Source organism: Dunckerocampus dactyliophorus, chromosome 18 (genome assembly GCF_027744805.1).
Source record: "Dunckerocampus dactyliophorus isolate RoL2022-P2 chromosome 18, RoL_Ddac_1.1, whole genome shotgun sequence".
Lineage (NCBI taxonomy): Eukaryota > Metazoa > Chordata > Actinopteri > Syngnathiformes > Syngnathidae > Dunckerocampus > Dunckerocampus dactyliophorus.
The window spans coordinates 7,201,183-7,216,731 of NC_072836.1; the positions used below are offsets into that span (position 1 = coordinate 7,201,183).

Genomic DNA, 15,549 nt, shown 5'->3' on the forward strand with positions numbered 1-15,549 from the left:
GCAACACTGCGCATGCGTACAAGATCGTCTCTGACACGGCGGGATAAAAATGATGCACAGCTGCTCAATTTTATTACAAAATAACGCATAAAACACAACATGTTTTATTGCTTTTAATCATTTATTGAAATTTATCCCAAAGAGAGGGAGATAATTCCACATCCTGATGGCTGTTGGTGATGTTTATCTGTACTTGTCAGACAGGGCGAGAGCCAGGCCAGCCAAAAACTTGTCCAGGGCCACATGGACCTCAGGGGTGAAGTCACTGGGGAACATGATGGCCAGCACCACAAGGATGTTGTGGGCAAGGATCTGTGGAAAACAAAAACACTATTTACATTTAGTAATTTTCTATTTCCAAGGGGTAGAAGCTGTTAAACTGTGCTTCTTGTGGCAGCAGGTTGGAGGGACTCGACATTCATAGATTAAAAATGATGCTCAATACAGGGGCTTCCAAATTTTTTCCACCAATGGCCACAAACATAAAAAATGAAGGCTGAGGGGCCCACTATGTGCTTTAAAAATGCTCAACCCAATCCAGTGTAGGCCAATATATCAATGTCAATATCTCAACAAAACATCCTAGCTTTGTTCAAGAGGTGACAAAGCAAATTAGTATAATATATAATAATATACCTCATAATAATTCATTTATTTTCCTTTTAGAAAAAGCCAAGGGCCAATAAAAAAACTAGCTGTGGACTAAAAATGGGTCCCCGGGTCGCATTTTGAACACCCCTGCTCTAATATCTTTCAAGTAGAATGACTTTGGCTATTGTAAAAGTGTGCCTCAGTGACACACACTGTGGAAAAGGCCTGTAATGAAGGTATTATGAGTGTAAATGTTTGACCTTGAAGTTGGCAGGGTCCACTCTCAGTTTAAATGCGTGCAGCTCGCTGAGATCAAGCAGACCGCCGACCATGTCGTCGATGTTTTTCACACCTAGAGCAATGCCGCCCATCACGGTCTTCCCATGCTTCTTCACGGGAGCGGAGCCGGGGCTCAAGTCCTTCCAGTGGGCAAAGTAGGTCTTGGTCTGGGGGTACACGACCAGCATCCTGTACGGGAAGAAGAAACATGCTGTTACGTCAAAGAAATAATGACATCATCTCATCACTTTGATGTGCTGATGTTTACCTGGACAGGGCGAAATTGCCGATGTCGTCCGACTTCGAAGACATGAGAGACCAGAAGGCCTTGACTGTGTCCTTGTCCTTGCGAGTGAGACTCATCTTGGTGCTTCGGCTGGAAGTTTAATGCCTCTATGAGGGCAAAATTGAACGTATTTATATGGTACGGGGAGCATGGGCATACCTGATGCACTTGGGAGATAGCATGTGTGCCATCTGGATGTCTTCCAAATGTTGCAGCCTGCAGCAGATACTGTACACTGCCCAAAAAAGTCATCACATGTTAGAGTTAACATTGTTAACATTAAATTCCAATATGTGTGTATTAAAACTGAGTTAATGTGAGTTTAATATACTTTATGTTGCTTATAAACAACTTTCCATTCAGACTAAATGACAAACCATCTGTTTTTAAGTGTTTTTTTAAAGTTAGGATTTGCCTATAAATGACTTATTTGAGCGACCAGTCCAGAGTGTACCCCAACCTAAGACTGCTGGAATAGGCTCCAGCATACCCATGACCCTAGTGAGGACAAGCAGTATAGAAAATGGATGGATGGCTGTCTTATTTGAGACATTTATTATTGTTAAAAGACATGCATGGTAATGCAAAGGGTCAATATTACTAAAAATGGGTGAATGGGGTGCAAACGCTTGGCACTGGACTGTTATCTGCTCAAAAAAACTTGCATGTTTGATAAGCGCATACGTATCCCCCATCCAACCACAAATGACTTTATAGCCAATTGAATGTGTAAACTGCATTTTACTTGTCATGCTCTTGGTTGATAAACAACAAATCCACAACATTAAATATAAAGCAAGCAAAAATATTAACATTACTGCATAAAAATGACCCTTATTTTACTTGATTTTGTTGCTTAAGGTAATAAAGTGTAAGACCACAAAGAATACTAATGCTGTAGTTGATTATTTGTTCTTAAATGACAATATTCCATGTGATTCTGCGAGAAAATAAAATTAAAAGTTAACATGAAGCCAAACCTTGAGAATTAAAAACACTGATGCAGCGGCGCCCTCTGATGGACGTACATGTAACTGCAGCCTATGGGCTGTTCACGTTAATAATCAGTGCTACAAATATAAACACTAATGTTTGATCCAATAAAGTAAGTGAAGTAATAAAGACGGTCGTGCAGTAAAACACAATTGAAGCAAATATTGTGCATCTAAAACAAGTTTTTGTGTTCCTTGTGTCTCCTAATTTACTTGACAGGAGGGATGCTCAGACATTATTGGTTTAAAATTCATATTTTTTTATTTTAACTGTACAAATATAATCCAACGCTTATTACAGTACATCCATTTACAAATTAATTAGAAAATTGTGTTTTTTGTGTGCACTAGTCAGTGTTCTCCTTAGTGATGGGAAATTCCAGGGAAGTCCTGAATCGAGGAGGTTCCTCTTCCTGCTCCAGTGGCTTTCTCTGTTCCTCCTCCAGCGGCTCTGTCTGTTCCTCCTCCTGTGGCTCTTTGTGTTCCTCCTCCAGTGGCTCTCTACGCTCCTCTGTGATTGGCTGCTTGGCCACCGGAGCGTGAATCCGCAGCTGTCCGTCATCCATAAGCGAGCAGGACAGGCCGGCCAAATCCAGGTGAGGCGAGAGATCAATCTTCTGCTTGAAGCCCATGCGGGCCGAGGACGAGGAGGCGAAGGAGGCGCGGGAGGAAGGGGACGCGCAGGAGTGGGCCTCCTGCGCCCCCGCCTGCTTGGTGGCCGCCACCAGCAGGCTCCGCCCTTCCAACTTGACGGTGATGTCGCCGGGGGCGTAGCCGCGAGCGTCAAGGGTCACCAAGAGGTCGTCGTGTGCGGCGGCCTGCTGGGCTTGTCTGGGTCTCTCTGCCACGGCCGTCTGTCTTGGCTCGTCTTCAGCCTTGTCGTCTTCGCTGCTTAGCCTGAGGATGGACACGTTGAAAGGACATTTTATTTCACATTCTTGGAACCAGCAGAGGCCCTGTTCAGTATAAAGCACAAAGTGTCCTCAGCGAGGGGACGGGGAGCGACGGGCGCGCTCAATACAACACTGGCATGGAAGCAGGAGTTCAGAACATTCATCTATCTATATATAAGGTGGTGTGATGTGACATTACCTTTTGAAAGTGGAGGCCATGAGGGGTAAATTCACAAGCGAAGGTCCATCCTTGAAGAGGAAGCCATCTGCGAGCTGGACTTTGCGGCCCAGCAGGTCTTGGCGCAGCGAGGAGAAGGGCCACAGGAGCCCCCCCTGGCTGAAGAAAGGGTCGTCGCCAAAAAGGCTGCTCAGAGCTGCGTGTCGGGCCATGGAGCTCACGTTGGGAGTGGATTCTCTGAAGCTTCTTCTGGGTTGTGTCCCGTCTCCTCATCCTAATATACCTCCACTATGACCCCCCCCCCCCCCCCACCACCACCACCGCATGTATGCTATTTCCAGTACATGAGCTCAGGGCTGTTCCCGTGTCACTGAGGGAAGAGGGTTACCCTGGAAATCGTCAGCTCTTGGTGACATCTTGTTTGTGTTCTTTCAAATGAGTCACGACTAAACACACCTGTCCTTCTCCGCCATACAAGTCCTTTAAGACATGAGCTCATACGCTCATAGTGAGATTTACTCACCAAGAAAAAAAAACGCCCACATGTGGGCGCACAACAGCTGGGCGGCCATTAAGCAACACATTTAGAGCAAACTAATTTGAGCCCCGGTGAGCAGAGGCTAAGTAAATTTAGATTACAAGGTCCCATCGCCGCCTTCTCCGAGGAGGCGTGATGTCAGCGTGTTGGTATTCGCCATGCTAACATTACAAGGAGCATGTGTCGTTGTGAGTATTCATGGGGGGGCAGCCTCGGCTAGCATGGCTTTGTTACTTTATAGCCTCTTTGCTTGTTATTAGCCTTTGTTTTCCAAGTTTAGACTCTTGTGAGGTTTGTGTCTCAAACCAAAAAGGCAATGTTTGAGTGAGCTGTTCGGAAGACCCGCAGCTGGTGTATCCTAAAAATAAAAAATAAGCAGAGCTGTCTGAAAGTCTCTTTACTTAACGCTATTGTCTCTTTAATAGTAGCAGCACGTTTAAGCTAGTGATATGCTACTAAAAATATTGACACTTCCGACACCAGAATTTCATGCTCTAAAATCAATTCTCAAATCAAAATATCGACACATCTAATGCTTCAGCCATTTCAGGTCATCATTAACACGGACACAGTGGAAAGTAAGTAAATCATTGAGGTCTTTGTTTAAATAATAGAACTGTGTAGTGGGAACTACTTTTTCTTCCGCCAGAGAAAAGTGCATAATGCGTAAGCGCAGCGGCGCACTGCAGTCAGGCTCAGGCCGCTGAAACGCAGGTCGATGTGTGAATTATGAATAAAGTTTTTGTTCTTAATAATCAGATTTTAATGGTTTTATTATTCTTTTTTTTCCAAAGACACCACATAATTGAACTCGCATTCACATGTTTAGTGTATTTTTATGTGATTTGTACTTCCGCCCGAAGAGTTACATGATACGGCTGAGCGCACCATGTGAACCCAGCGTCGGCACAGCCCCACAACAGAACAAGTAAAGACTAAATGCTTTGTCACCTATAACACAAAGCTGAGGTGTAGTGTTTCTTCTTAAATAAACTCACCGTGGTAGGCGGGAGAACGAGAACAAAAAAAGAATACAGTACAGGAAACGGCAAAATAAGGTGCAACCGAATGCGTCAACACACAGGCAATGAATGGCCAGAGGTAAACTAATGAACCGGTGACGTCATGCTGCCGCCTCAGCGCTGAAAGCACCACAGATGAATGATTGCAAGCAGGTGCTCTCCGACAAACAAACTATGGTAGTAGAAAAAGAGGAAAATAAAGTAGAGCGCACAACAGGTAATAGCAGTACTGTATGGTACAGTAGTATGGTCGCTATGCAAAGACAATCCTGTAAGTCCACCTCCACCATGGTAATTGTGCATCTAAACTAAACATTAAACATTTTTGCCACTTTGAAATTGCTGTGTTTGGTCTAGAATAAAAAAAAAAAACAGTCAAAGAGTGTTTGCTCCCATGCTTTTATTGATGACATGCATACAGTAAAAGACATGCTGCTGCCTGCGGCTATGCGCTCTGGAGGTTTATCTGTATTTCTCGGCCAGGGCCAGAGACAAAGCGGCCAGGAACTTGTCCATGGCCACGTGCACCTCGGGGGTGAAATCGCTGGGGAACATGATGGCCATAACCACGAGGATGCAGTGGGTGAAGATCTGTGAAGGAGAGGATAATGCCATAAATACGAACATCCACCCTAAAGGCCACGCGTTTTAAAAATATTACAGTATATGGAAAGGAAGCTAAAAGGAAGAGTCGCTGGAAGCAAAAAGAGAGGAGCGGCGGGATGGGAGCGTTTTCTAACTTTGAAACACTAGAGAACAGCAGAGGCCTTTGACTGGAAAAACATTTTGTTCTAGCGGTACCTTTTAGAGTAACCCTGACCACTCTGGTACAGTGGCTTTATGTTGGCTTATGAAGGGCAATACATGAAGTGACTTGACGTGCTTTGGTATATAAGGTGCACTTCTTTTTGCTGTATTATTTGAATTTCTACAGCTTTGCATTTATTTCCCATTGAAGCATTGTCAATGTAAAATGCTTGCCATGCGCTTAATGCGTTGTGAATAAAATGCATTGTGGTATGTTTTTTTTCTAGTACTTTAACCACGGCATCAGGTACACCCGCATCATTTAAACACGTTAAGACACTAGTATCTTGTGATATTTATTGGCTGCATATTGACAATGTTTATTATTGTAGTTTGCAGTGGTGTCAAACTCCACAGCCTGATACTGAGAGCCGTTTCTACTATTTTGAATGCTGTTATTCTGCTCCACAGGCAGGTCAGAATGTTAGAAACATCTCCCAGTATGATGCAATGCAGTTCCACACCACTGCAAACTACAGTGATAGGACTGAGCATTATTATTTTATATTCAGGTGTACCTCATGCTTATTGAGATGCACTCTTACCTTGAAGTTGGCAGGGTCCACTCTCAGGGTGAAGGCGTGCAGCTCGCTGAGGGAGAGAATACCTCCCTTCAGGTCATCTATTTTACCCACAGCATCACCCACGGCGGACATGATGGTGATTCCGTGCTTCTTGACGGGGGCAGAGCCAGGGCTCAAGTCCTTCCAGTGGGCGAAGTAGGTCTTGGTCTGGGGGTACACGATCAACAACCTGCGGAAGAAGAAGAAGACAGTCAATAACGAGGGATGTCCAAGAAAGGACTTGGTGGTGGTGGTGGGGGATCATACATACCTGGACAGAGCATCCATGCCGATGTCCTGGCACTTTCCGGAAACTTTGTTCCAGAAGGCCTTGACTGTGTCTTTGTCCCTGCTGGTGAGAGAGGTCATCTTGGCGACTGTTGAGTGCTGTGATGCTACCAGACACTGAAGGGGGCTTTTTATAGAAGAAAAAGCCAGGGAGGTCCCACCCTGGACCACCTCCTTTGAAAAGATAGCCTGCCGCACACTTCCATAGAGATAAAGCAACATCTGCTCATTGTGCCTACAGTTACACGCCCGCTGTGACATCACAGCACCTTTGACACTTTTCAATGACATCCACAATAAATTACTTTAAAATATTTGATTATTATTGTAGCTATGGCAGCCAATCAATTACTAGACTTTTTCCACTAAATAGATGCGTATCATTAGACCTGCAACAATTCATCGAGCAATCGATGATTCATGCGTTATCCAGTTGATCTATTTTGGTATTTCATTCATAGTTTTTACATTGAAAAATGGAAATATCTTCTGATTTCAGCCGCTCACGTGAATATTTTTTCATTTCCTTAGTCGGCAATGAAAGCATTTGGGGATGGATGGCAAGGGAAGTTTGTCCTTTTTTTGAACATTTATTTCTATTTTAGGGTTATTTTTTTAAACATTTGATCAGCTGATGAACAGGCTATTTCACTTTGTTTGCAATAAATTGCTTACTTGATATTTTTTTGCCTCAATCCCATTTCTTCTGTGTGCATTCTGAAGCTCTACTTAGAACCTCCTTAAGACCCCAACAGAGCAAAATGTAAATTCTTGCAATTTTTCAACTGGTCTTAAAATATTGATGAGGAGTATATAACGGCAAAATCGCTAAGTTTGCATCACTGGTCCCTTCTGCTACATCCACAAGGAGCGTATGAGGTGTGCGTAGATGCACAATTGAAACGACAACCTCCATTCACAGACAGTCCCATTATAATGTGTTTATGAGTGAGGGCAAACAGGCCACGCCAAATCTATGTGTGGCTGTCCAAATGTATTATATTAAATGTGCCACAAATAAATGAATGTATGGGAAACACTGCTATTTGGCCCTGATCCAATTTCATTTTAGTTAGCAAAAAATATTGTAATAAAATCATTTTCAAAATTTTTTTTATTTTTGTAATAAAAAAAAAGAATAAAATGTTTTTATCGTTATCACAATAGCATTGTGCCTGCTAAAAAATATAAAAGGGAACATAACTAACATGCGCAGGCCCGAATTTCTTCAATTTTGGGGTATCGCAGGTCTGCAGTGTTACCTGCTGTGCAAGTTTTGTTTGTTTTTAAAATGTGACAAGTAAAACACCAAAGGAACTGATATGTTTTAGTTTGGACAACAATTTCCTCAAATTTTCTTTTATATTGGAGAGAAATACCCCATGTGCAGTTAAAACAACAAATTTGTATTGTTTCACGGGTATTGTTTAATCTTTTTCAACTATATATATATATACATAATTGTATTATGCTGTATTCAGCCAGTTTGAGAACTTTTCAATGAGTAACGTGTTGCATTCCAAATAGCACTTGAACTGTATTTCTACATGCATATTAAAAATACAGTATTTGAAAATGGGATTACCCTTTCATTATCTGCTTGAGGACAACTAAGCCAAATATTTTAAGAAAATTCATTTTACTGTCAACACTTATTTTAGACTTAATTGAGCCTCAGCCTCATACTTAATACAAGATTTTCAATCCAGGCTATAAAGTCGCATAATTTCAGTCTATTGTTTTATCAACCCCAATGAAAAGGCTTACTTGATGTGTTTTGGGGTTTTTTTTTGCCAAAAGAGGACATGTTATCTATCTTATCTGTGCTGTAGCTGACAGGGTGGACACCCCCTTAAGGGGAGGACACAGATAATTCCACAGAATTTTACAGCTGATGTATCTTTTTCTTATTTTCATAATGCTTCATAAGAAGTCTTTATTTCTGTACTGAAATAATTAATTCCAAATGTTTCTGCGTGTTAAATGCAATGCCTTAACAACCTTTCCACATGGGGGAAAGAAAATAAAAGGTACAGCATTTTATGGGTGCTTGCTTACGTGACACAGCACAAAATAACTCGTTATCTCAATGACTCCTCCCAATGACAAGCCAATTTCTGAGATAACGTCTCTTTATAAGTGTGCAAAAAAGCCATCTATGATGATATGAAGAAATAAATGTTTTGGACACGTGAGCAATATGGTTAGCACTGAAAGCAGTGAGCTAGCTTTTGACATATTAATTTTGTTAGCTTATAAGCATGTTGGATAGCTATCAAACCAAACTGTTCTAGTAACATATTAATTTTTAAATCACAAAAAGGACTTAAACCATAACTCCCTCCCGTTACTCTTATTTCCTGTAATATACTACTAACATTTTGAACTATTGAACAGCGAAAATTCACGTTTCAGCAATAAGGAATAACTAGCGACGAAAACAGCAATTACCTTCTTAGGCGTCCAAAGCACTGCCTGAGGTTTTGTAAAACTAATTGAATGGGGTTAGGAGACATACATTAACTTAAAATGTATACAAAATGAAAACTATTTGTAAAGATTGAATATTTTAGCTATAATATGAAAAACAAGAATAACAATTTAAAAATCAAAGGGTCTCAGGGCACAAACGTAGTCAGCACAGGGCGCCCACTAAAGGACATTGTCCATAGACATATAGACGCCGAATCGTGCGCTGAGATGTACGTCAACGTCGCCGCCATATTGGATGTGTCAAGGCCGCGCTGTAAATGAATCCAAGTAAATGTACTTAAATTCATAAAGCGCCTTTCTACAAAGAAATTTAATTCCTCTCGTTTATACATTCAAACACGCACTAACATACTTGAGAAACAGCAGTTGACAAACCCACTCGATGCGTGTCTATCTATGCCTATGCATCTGCTGACATAGCACTGCCCATAATTGTGAAATGTAGTACAGAATAATAAGGAACAACAGAGACAGTGTGGTCCATATTTATTATTAATAATTCTTCCAAAAAATGCACACATTATAGAAGAAACACAGTCTAAAAAATTGTACATAACCCTTCATATAACACATGAGCTTAATTAAGATCTGTGCAGGTTACATCAAGTAGGTGTGAGCTTAAAAACCCTACATGTATAAAAAAGATAGATGCTTAAATTAAGAACACGTTTATAAAAGACTGAGTCGCTCAAAAAGTGAATATGAAATTTGCGGGGTTAAAAAGTATTAGAAAGGTCGACATCAACAGCCTCAAGGGTTTAGGTTTTTGTTGTTGTATTAGCTACCAGTTGACACATATATTATTTAGATATCATACACAACTTCACAGACCCTCATCTGTCACTTCCCGCTCCCGCCACTCTGTTCCTCCATACACGACCACAGCAAGCGGTCCTGTCAAACACTCACAATTACAAACACAACTCTTTCCGCACAGCCAACAAGCTTCACAAATGGAAACGCAGAGTATCCAAGCCTTTTTAGGGAATGTTGGTGCACCCCACACTTAAAATCATTTGTTTGCTGGTTCAAATAAAAATAGTAATCCACTGAAGTCCTGAGGAAAAACTATCAAAAATAGAGTGCATAAAGTTTGATATACTGTATAAATACGGATAAAACAGTCGCAGCGGTGCAGTATTTTGTAGCACCGCAGACCGCGTGGAGACAACTGATCAAGGACACTTTTATATTATAAATGTGAATTATGCAGCAACAAAAACATCATCTCATGTTATTAGTGACCAAATGTGAGCCGGAGTTTAGCTGACACAACTCCACCCTAAAAAAACCCACAGCTGTAAAGGCTGATAACGACAGTGGAGGCAATCATGTGACCATCTGCAAATGAGCCATTAAATGTGCTTAAATGAACAGGGGTGAAAAACACACAAAATTGTAGTTATCTTGTCGGCTGCAGAACCAGTGGACTTTTATTTTGTTTCGCCAGCAGGAGGAGGAGAGGAACCCAGGAGAGGGGATTTTGGTGAAACCTAAAAGATAGAGGGAAAAGGTTATTGTATGCATGTGACTCGTAGTAAATAAGCAAGGACTACTCCGAGACATGCCTTATTTCCTCCTTGTTTCAATTTCGAAACATACTCACAGGGGAAGGAGGCTTTGCAAAGTTGAGGTGAGCATAAAGAAGCACAGCAATGTCATTCTGGCTGGCCTCCAGAGCGATGGAGAGCGCCGTGCTGCCATCCTGAAACAACAAGAGGACAGTTGTAACATGAGGTGTTTGGATAGACGGGATCATCCATCCATTTTCCATGCCGCTTATCATCACGAGGGTCGTGGGTAGGCTGGAGCCTATCCCAGCTGACTTTGGGCGAGAGGTGGCGGGCTACACCCTGGATTGGTCGGCTGTCAATCGCAGGGCACATATAGACAAACAATCATTCATACCTATGGACAATTTATAGTCGCCAATTAACTTAACATGCATGTTTTTGGAATGTGGGAGGAATCCGGAGTACCCGGAGAAAACCCACACACAGGGAGAACATGCAAAGATACTCAAACAGAGATTCAAACCCAGATCTTCCTGATCTCCTGACTGTGTGGCCAACATGCTAACCGCTAGGCTACTGTGCGGCAGACGGGATCATATTCATCAAAAAACAAAAAAGGTGAAAAGTGCTCACGTTGTCAGTGAGAGTGGCGTCACAGCCCGGCACAGACAGTAGCTGACGCACAATGTCCACGTGACCGTGCTCGCAGGCGCACATGAGCGCCGTGGAGCCGTCATCGTCGCGGATGTTGACCTGGGCCCCGCAGGACAGGAGGGCCCGCACCATGTCACCCCGGCCGTGACTGACCGCCAGCATCAGTGCCGTCTGACCGGCCTGGAAGACACATTAAAAATATGATCTTGACTGTGTTGGTGGCTCTTGTTGGTGTAATGGTAATGGTAATTGTAATGGTTTCATTTTATTCAAACATGCATACAAGTTACAATGGAATACACCACGTACAATTAGCAGTTCCACATGTCCAAAAGAAGTCGGAAGAAGCAAATCTTATTTAATCCTATTGTATTGTTTCTTGAAAACGCTCATCGTAGTGCTTTGTTAGAGTTCCTTACTCAATCAGTTCCATAATTACATTCCACATGCTGAAATGCAGTGGGTTCTTAGCGTTGTTCTCATGTATCAGTGTTTTAAGTTTAGTTTTTCCCTGAGATCATGTTTCTCCTCTCTAGTAGAAAAGTATTGTGTGACATATTTGTGATTTTAGAAATAAAAGATCTGTATGTTCTCAAAACGCGTACGTGTGGTGTAGTACCACGGAGAAGGCAATAGAGGGCGCACCTGGCTGGCCTTGGCGTTGACGTCCCCAGTGCGCAGCAGCTGTAGGACAGTTTGAAGGTCACTGTCGGAGTGGAAGGCAGCTAGGGCGGTGAGCATGATGGCAGTGTAGCCCGCCTTGTTCTGCCTGTCAGCATTGCACAAGCCTGTTACACAAACATAAGTACAAGACAGTGGGCCTTTATTAAAATAGTACACACTGACACAACCCAGAAAAAACATACAAAATGATTATTAAAGGCAGATATGAACCCTCATCCACACCATGGGAAAACATAGAACCTTGTCCCATTTAAGTCAGTATAAATGCTGACTGCAGTGTTCACTGAAATAAGTGCTCCCGAGAGATTAAAAAAACCTGACAGATTAATTAATTATGATCTGTAATTAAGTGATCTGTTTTGTTTTTTTTTATCTCACCTAAATATTGTTGAGAAAAGCCCTCGTTTTGAGCTATTTTCATTTTAATTCATGACATTATTGTGGCAGATGAACAAAAAGTGGCTTTATAAAGTAATACGTTGCTTTTAAGAGCCTTGAACAGATGCAGTCGTAGCCTTTCCATTCCATTGTATCTGAGACTAGTCCCAAGTGCTGCTTGCAACCTTTGGCTTCGACCCCCATGGGGGAATATTACTGTGTTCTTTTGCCTAATAATCAGAAAATAAAAATAAAGTCAACGAGATGCCTGTGGGTGAATAACAACACAGTTGGACGAATGCTCCACCAAAATCATCAGTTTGGTTTTCTTTTTGCCGTCGTACAACTTGGTGATTTTGGTCATCACTGTAGTCCTGTATGGTGACTTGTATGATGCGTCATTGGACGCTGTTTGCAACACCTATGTTAACCCCTCGTCTTCCACTCGGCCTGCAGTTCATTGCTATTTACTTGGCAAGAACATTCGTCAGCCTGTCGGTCGCAGACTTGGTCATACGCGGGGAGTTCTACTCGAGTTTAACTTGTCAAACGGCTTTGCTATGCTGCCGAGGCGTTTTAGAAATGTAACTCTCCCATTCATTGGACCAACCACTGTCACATGTTCCTCCATTTTCATATCTCCTCCCCGCTACTCACCTTACCCTCCCAACTAAAATGTGGGCCCATCAGCTTATGCTAGACAAGCCAAACACAATGACAGTCCATCAGTGTCCACTTCAGAGTGTGACAGACCATTGTCTTCCACCCCCAACCTCTCAAACACAAGAAGCCCAATGCATAAAAAGTGACCTTACTAACAAGGCAACTTGCATACAGAAACTGTGAAGTTAGATATTAAAAATTAGATAAGCGTGATAAAAAACACACACAAAAAATATTACTGTAATTAATTCATCGCAATTAATGCACTAATTTGACACCACTAAAACATATAATGTGAAATATTAGGATATATTTTATTTTATGCTGTAAAAATTTAAATGAATTTATTGTGGTTTGATTCACAGTACAAGCCATCCATCCATTTTCTATGCGGCTTATCCTCACAAGGGTCGCGGGTATGCTGGAGCCTATCGCAATTCACATGCTTTAAATTGGTGTTTGTATAGCCTTGTTGTTAGGTAGAATTTGTGGCTTGATTAAAAAAAGTCAGCTGTTTCCTTTGCCTCTTGAGGGTTGTGCTGCCCCATACGGCAGAGAAAGGACGGGGAAAGCCGGCATAATGCAAACTTAGATGTGCATTTCTAGAATTATGCAACTCAAGCGGATGACATATACCACTTACCGGTGTCGAGCAGCAGTTTGACCACAGGGAAGTTGGAGTGTGAGACGGTGTAGTGCAGCGCCGTGTTCCCGTTTCCGTCCGCCATGTTGATGATAAACTCCAGCAGCTGAGGGGAGACCGCGGCGAAGGCATCCGTGTAGGCCTTGACCGCCGCCACGTCCGCTGCTTTGTGGCAGGACACGCGCAGCCACTCCTGCAGAACGCTAGTGTACGCCACCCTCTGAGTGGGGACACAATGAAGGGCGCTTAGGACATGCGCATTAAAAGCAGAATAGATGGTGATGAGTAGACGTACGGCGCCTTGTTCGCTGAAGGCGTTAGGCTCTCCAAGGGCTTTCTGAAGGTCATGAAGAGCCGACATCAGGCTATCGCTTAGTTCCAGCCTGGAATGACGACAAAATAAGCTGAGTTGTTTTCACTGTCCATTGTTTGTCCACAATCACTGGCGGGCTCACCTGACTTGTTTAGCTGACACGTCAGTGGGGACGCTCTCAGGTGCTGGCTTGGGTTGGCCGGAGGGGACAGTAGCGTTTGCCGCCTGCTGCCTAGCAACGTCTGGACTCTGAGCGACACACTGAGCTGCTGAGGAGGTAACATGCGACTTGGATTCAGTGCTGGTGGTTGACGGCAGGCTGGCACTCTCCTGGCAGGCAGACCCCTTGGCAGGACAAGGAGGTGCCAGGCTGGCGCCGGGCGCCGTCGTCTGGGAGCCACACTCTGGCGCTACAGCCTCGGACGCTGGAGACAGTGGAGTTTGGTCCGTTGTTGTGGGCTGAGAGGCGGAATGCTCGGCCGCTGTTTTGGCAGACGTCTGCTGAAGTACGGCGTTGCCCTCTAGAGGCTGGGAGGTTCGCTGGTGCTCGACCGTGGACTCTGGTAGTTTTTCCCGGGCTTCGTGATACTCACTGGAGTCGCTCCCTTCATCCGAGCTGTCGCTGCTGCTCTCGTCTGACGATGTTGACTCGTAGCTGTGACAGAACATGCACAAATTCCTCAATTACTAACCTCTTTTATACAGAGACTCAGCAAAATTCCTGTTTCAAAAGCATAATCGTGAATAAATAAGGTAACCAAAACTCTCAGTACGCTGCAGTACAGTTCTACACCACTGCATACTATACAACTAACTGTTAATGTTCGGTGGGCCATACATAAGCGGCTGCTTTGGGCTCCAGGGTCACCTGGGGCCCCCCAAACACTGACCTCATCAGTCATCAGTTGTTTTTTTACATCTTACTAGTATTTATTCAATTATTTACTGTTTGTATACTTTCTTAAATTTGATTCTTGATTCTCTTCTTACCCTTTGTCTATTTCTTCTAATTCATTTTTTGGACCGTTTTATTTGCAAGTGCATCTTGATTTGTGTGGTGTTTGTTTTTAATAAAAAAAATGATGTCTGAAATGTCTGAAAAGCATTTTTTAAAAATGTAACTGGGAAGATTTGTAGAATCTTGTCTTCCAGTCAGGCCCTTTTGGCAATGCACTAAGAGCGCCGTGGCCTCCAGGGGGCGCCATTAAATCGGGAAAAAACTCACCGTAATATATTTGTAATTACAATAAAACTGGCTATTACGATGTATAAAATAAAAATGCTCACATTGAACAAATGTAAAGCACCTTTTGTATATAGTTCTTTTATTTCATGTACCTAATGTTATGTCCAGTGAGTTTAAAAGACACCTACCCTCCATTTACACCAATGAACTGAAGGTTTTTCTTCGTAGACGGCGAGCCGGGTTCCCCCTCTGCTTTCCGTTTCATGATGGACCTCAGAGACGGAGACGAGGCTGGAAAAAAAAGCAGGTTCCAATCAGTTAATTTAAAAACGGCATTATGGAGGTTGTGTCTTAACAATAACGATATTACCTGTCATGTGGCCATCTTGTGACTCTGCGCTTCCGTCAAGGCGTGTCTCCTCCTCTTTGAAATACACGATTGCAGCCATCTGATTCCTGGCGGTGCCTACAGTCATGGCGGGGTTGGATACGGGTACTGAGGTGGACAGCTCACTCTTTAGAACGTCACGGACCTGCTTGGAACTGACTGCGACCGGCAAGCCTGCTGGAGCTTCTGGAGAAGG

The 15,549-nt window shown here is 43.0% G+C and overlaps 4 protein-coding genes across 4 annotated transcripts in view; all 4 read right to left on the reverse strand.

Annotated features, from left to right (window-relative positions):
- Positions 1-99: 99 nt before the first annotated feature.
- On the reverse strand, positions 100-1,302 carry LOC129170960 (hemoglobin embryonic subunit alpha-like). The gene is made up of 3 exons (XM_054759144.1): positions 1,139-1,302; positions 852-1,059; positions 100-312 (listed from the first exon to the last, which is right to left on the reverse strand). Exons 1-3 carry the CDS (start codon positions 1,231-1,233, stop codon positions 184-186), a joined length of 432 nt encoding a protein of 143 aa, XP_054615119.1. The 5' UTR covers positions 1,234-1,302; the 3' UTR covers positions 100-183.
- Positions 1,303-2,396: 1,094 nt separating this feature from the next.
- Positions 2,397-3,498, reverse strand: hspb9 (heat shock protein, alpha-crystallin-related, 9). The gene is made up of 2 exons (XM_054760143.1): positions 3,241-3,498; positions 2,397-3,045 (listed from the first exon to the last, which is right to left on the reverse strand). Exons 1-2 carry the CDS (start codon positions 3,429-3,431, stop codon positions 2,496-2,498), a joined length of 741 nt encoding a protein of 246 aa, XP_054616118.1. The 5' UTR covers positions 3,432-3,498; the 3' UTR covers positions 2,397-2,495.
- A 1,660-nt stretch (positions 3,499-5,158) lies between these two features.
- Positions 5,159-6,587, reverse strand: LOC129171659 (hemoglobin embryonic subunit alpha-like). The gene is made up of 3 exons (XM_054760531.1): positions 6,421-6,587; positions 6,132-6,339; positions 5,159-5,370 (listed from the first exon to the last, which is right to left on the reverse strand). Exons 1-3 carry the CDS (start codon positions 6,516-6,518, stop codon positions 5,242-5,244), a joined length of 435 nt encoding a protein of 144 aa, XP_054616506.1. The 5' UTR covers positions 6,519-6,587; the 3' UTR covers positions 5,159-5,241.
- A 2,788-nt stretch (positions 6,588-9,375) lies between these two features.
- The window catches only part of kank2 (KN motif and ankyrin repeat domains 2), a 32,738-nt gene continuing 26,564 nt past the window's right edge, over positions 9,376-15,549 (reverse strand). The window contains exons 5-13 of the mRNA XM_054759487.1: positions 15,336-15,539; positions 15,154-15,256; positions 13,922-14,434; positions 13,762-13,849; positions 13,467-13,686; positions 11,744-11,886; positions 11,078-11,278; positions 10,537-10,635; positions 9,376-10,423 (exon numbers count right to left, since the gene is read on the reverse strand). Coding sequence (XP_054615462.1) covers positions 10,364-10,423; positions 10,537-10,635; positions 11,078-11,278; positions 11,744-11,886; positions 13,467-13,686; positions 13,762-13,849; positions 13,922-14,434; positions 15,154-15,256; positions 15,336-15,539 — 1,631 coding nt within the window. The 3' untranslated portion in view covers positions 9,376-10,363. The remainder of the gene's footprint in view (positions 10,424-10,536; positions 10,636-11,077; positions 11,279-11,743; positions 11,887-13,466; positions 13,687-13,761; positions 13,850-13,921; positions 14,435-15,153; positions 15,257-15,335; positions 15,540-15,549) is intronic.

Coding starts and splice junctions, on each gene's coding strand:
- hspb9 (XM_054760143.1), bottom strand. CDS start 3,431: ATGGCCCGACACGCAGCTCTGAGCAGCCTTTTTGGCGACGACCCTTTC. Junction 3,046..3,240: donor ATGGCCTCCACTTTCAAAAG/GTAATGTCACAT, acceptor GTCCATCCTCAG/GCTAAGCAGCGAAGACGACA.
- LOC129171659 (XM_054760531.1), bottom strand. CDS start 6,518: ATGACCTCTCTCACCAGCAGGGACAAAGACACAGTCAAGGCCTTCTGG. Junction 6,340..6,420: donor GGCATGGATGCTCTGTCCAG/GTATGTATGATC, acceptor CTTCTTCCGCAG/GTTGTTGATCGTGTACCCCC. Junction 5,371..6,131: donor TGGACCCTGCCAACTTCAAG/GTAAGAGTGCAT, acceptor TCTCCTTCACAG/ATCTTCACCCACTGCATCCT.
- LOC129170960 (XM_054759144.1), bottom strand. CDS start 1,233: ATGAGTCTCACTCGCAAGGACAAGGACACAGTCAAGGCCTTCTGGTCT. Junction 1,060..1,138: donor GGCAATTTCGCCCTGTCCAG/GTAAACATCAGC, acceptor CTTCCCGTACAG/GATGCTGGTCGTGTACCCCC. Junction 313..851: donor TGGACCCTGCCAACTTCAAG/GTCAAACATTTA, acceptor TGTTTTCCACAG/ATCCTTGCCCACAACATCCT.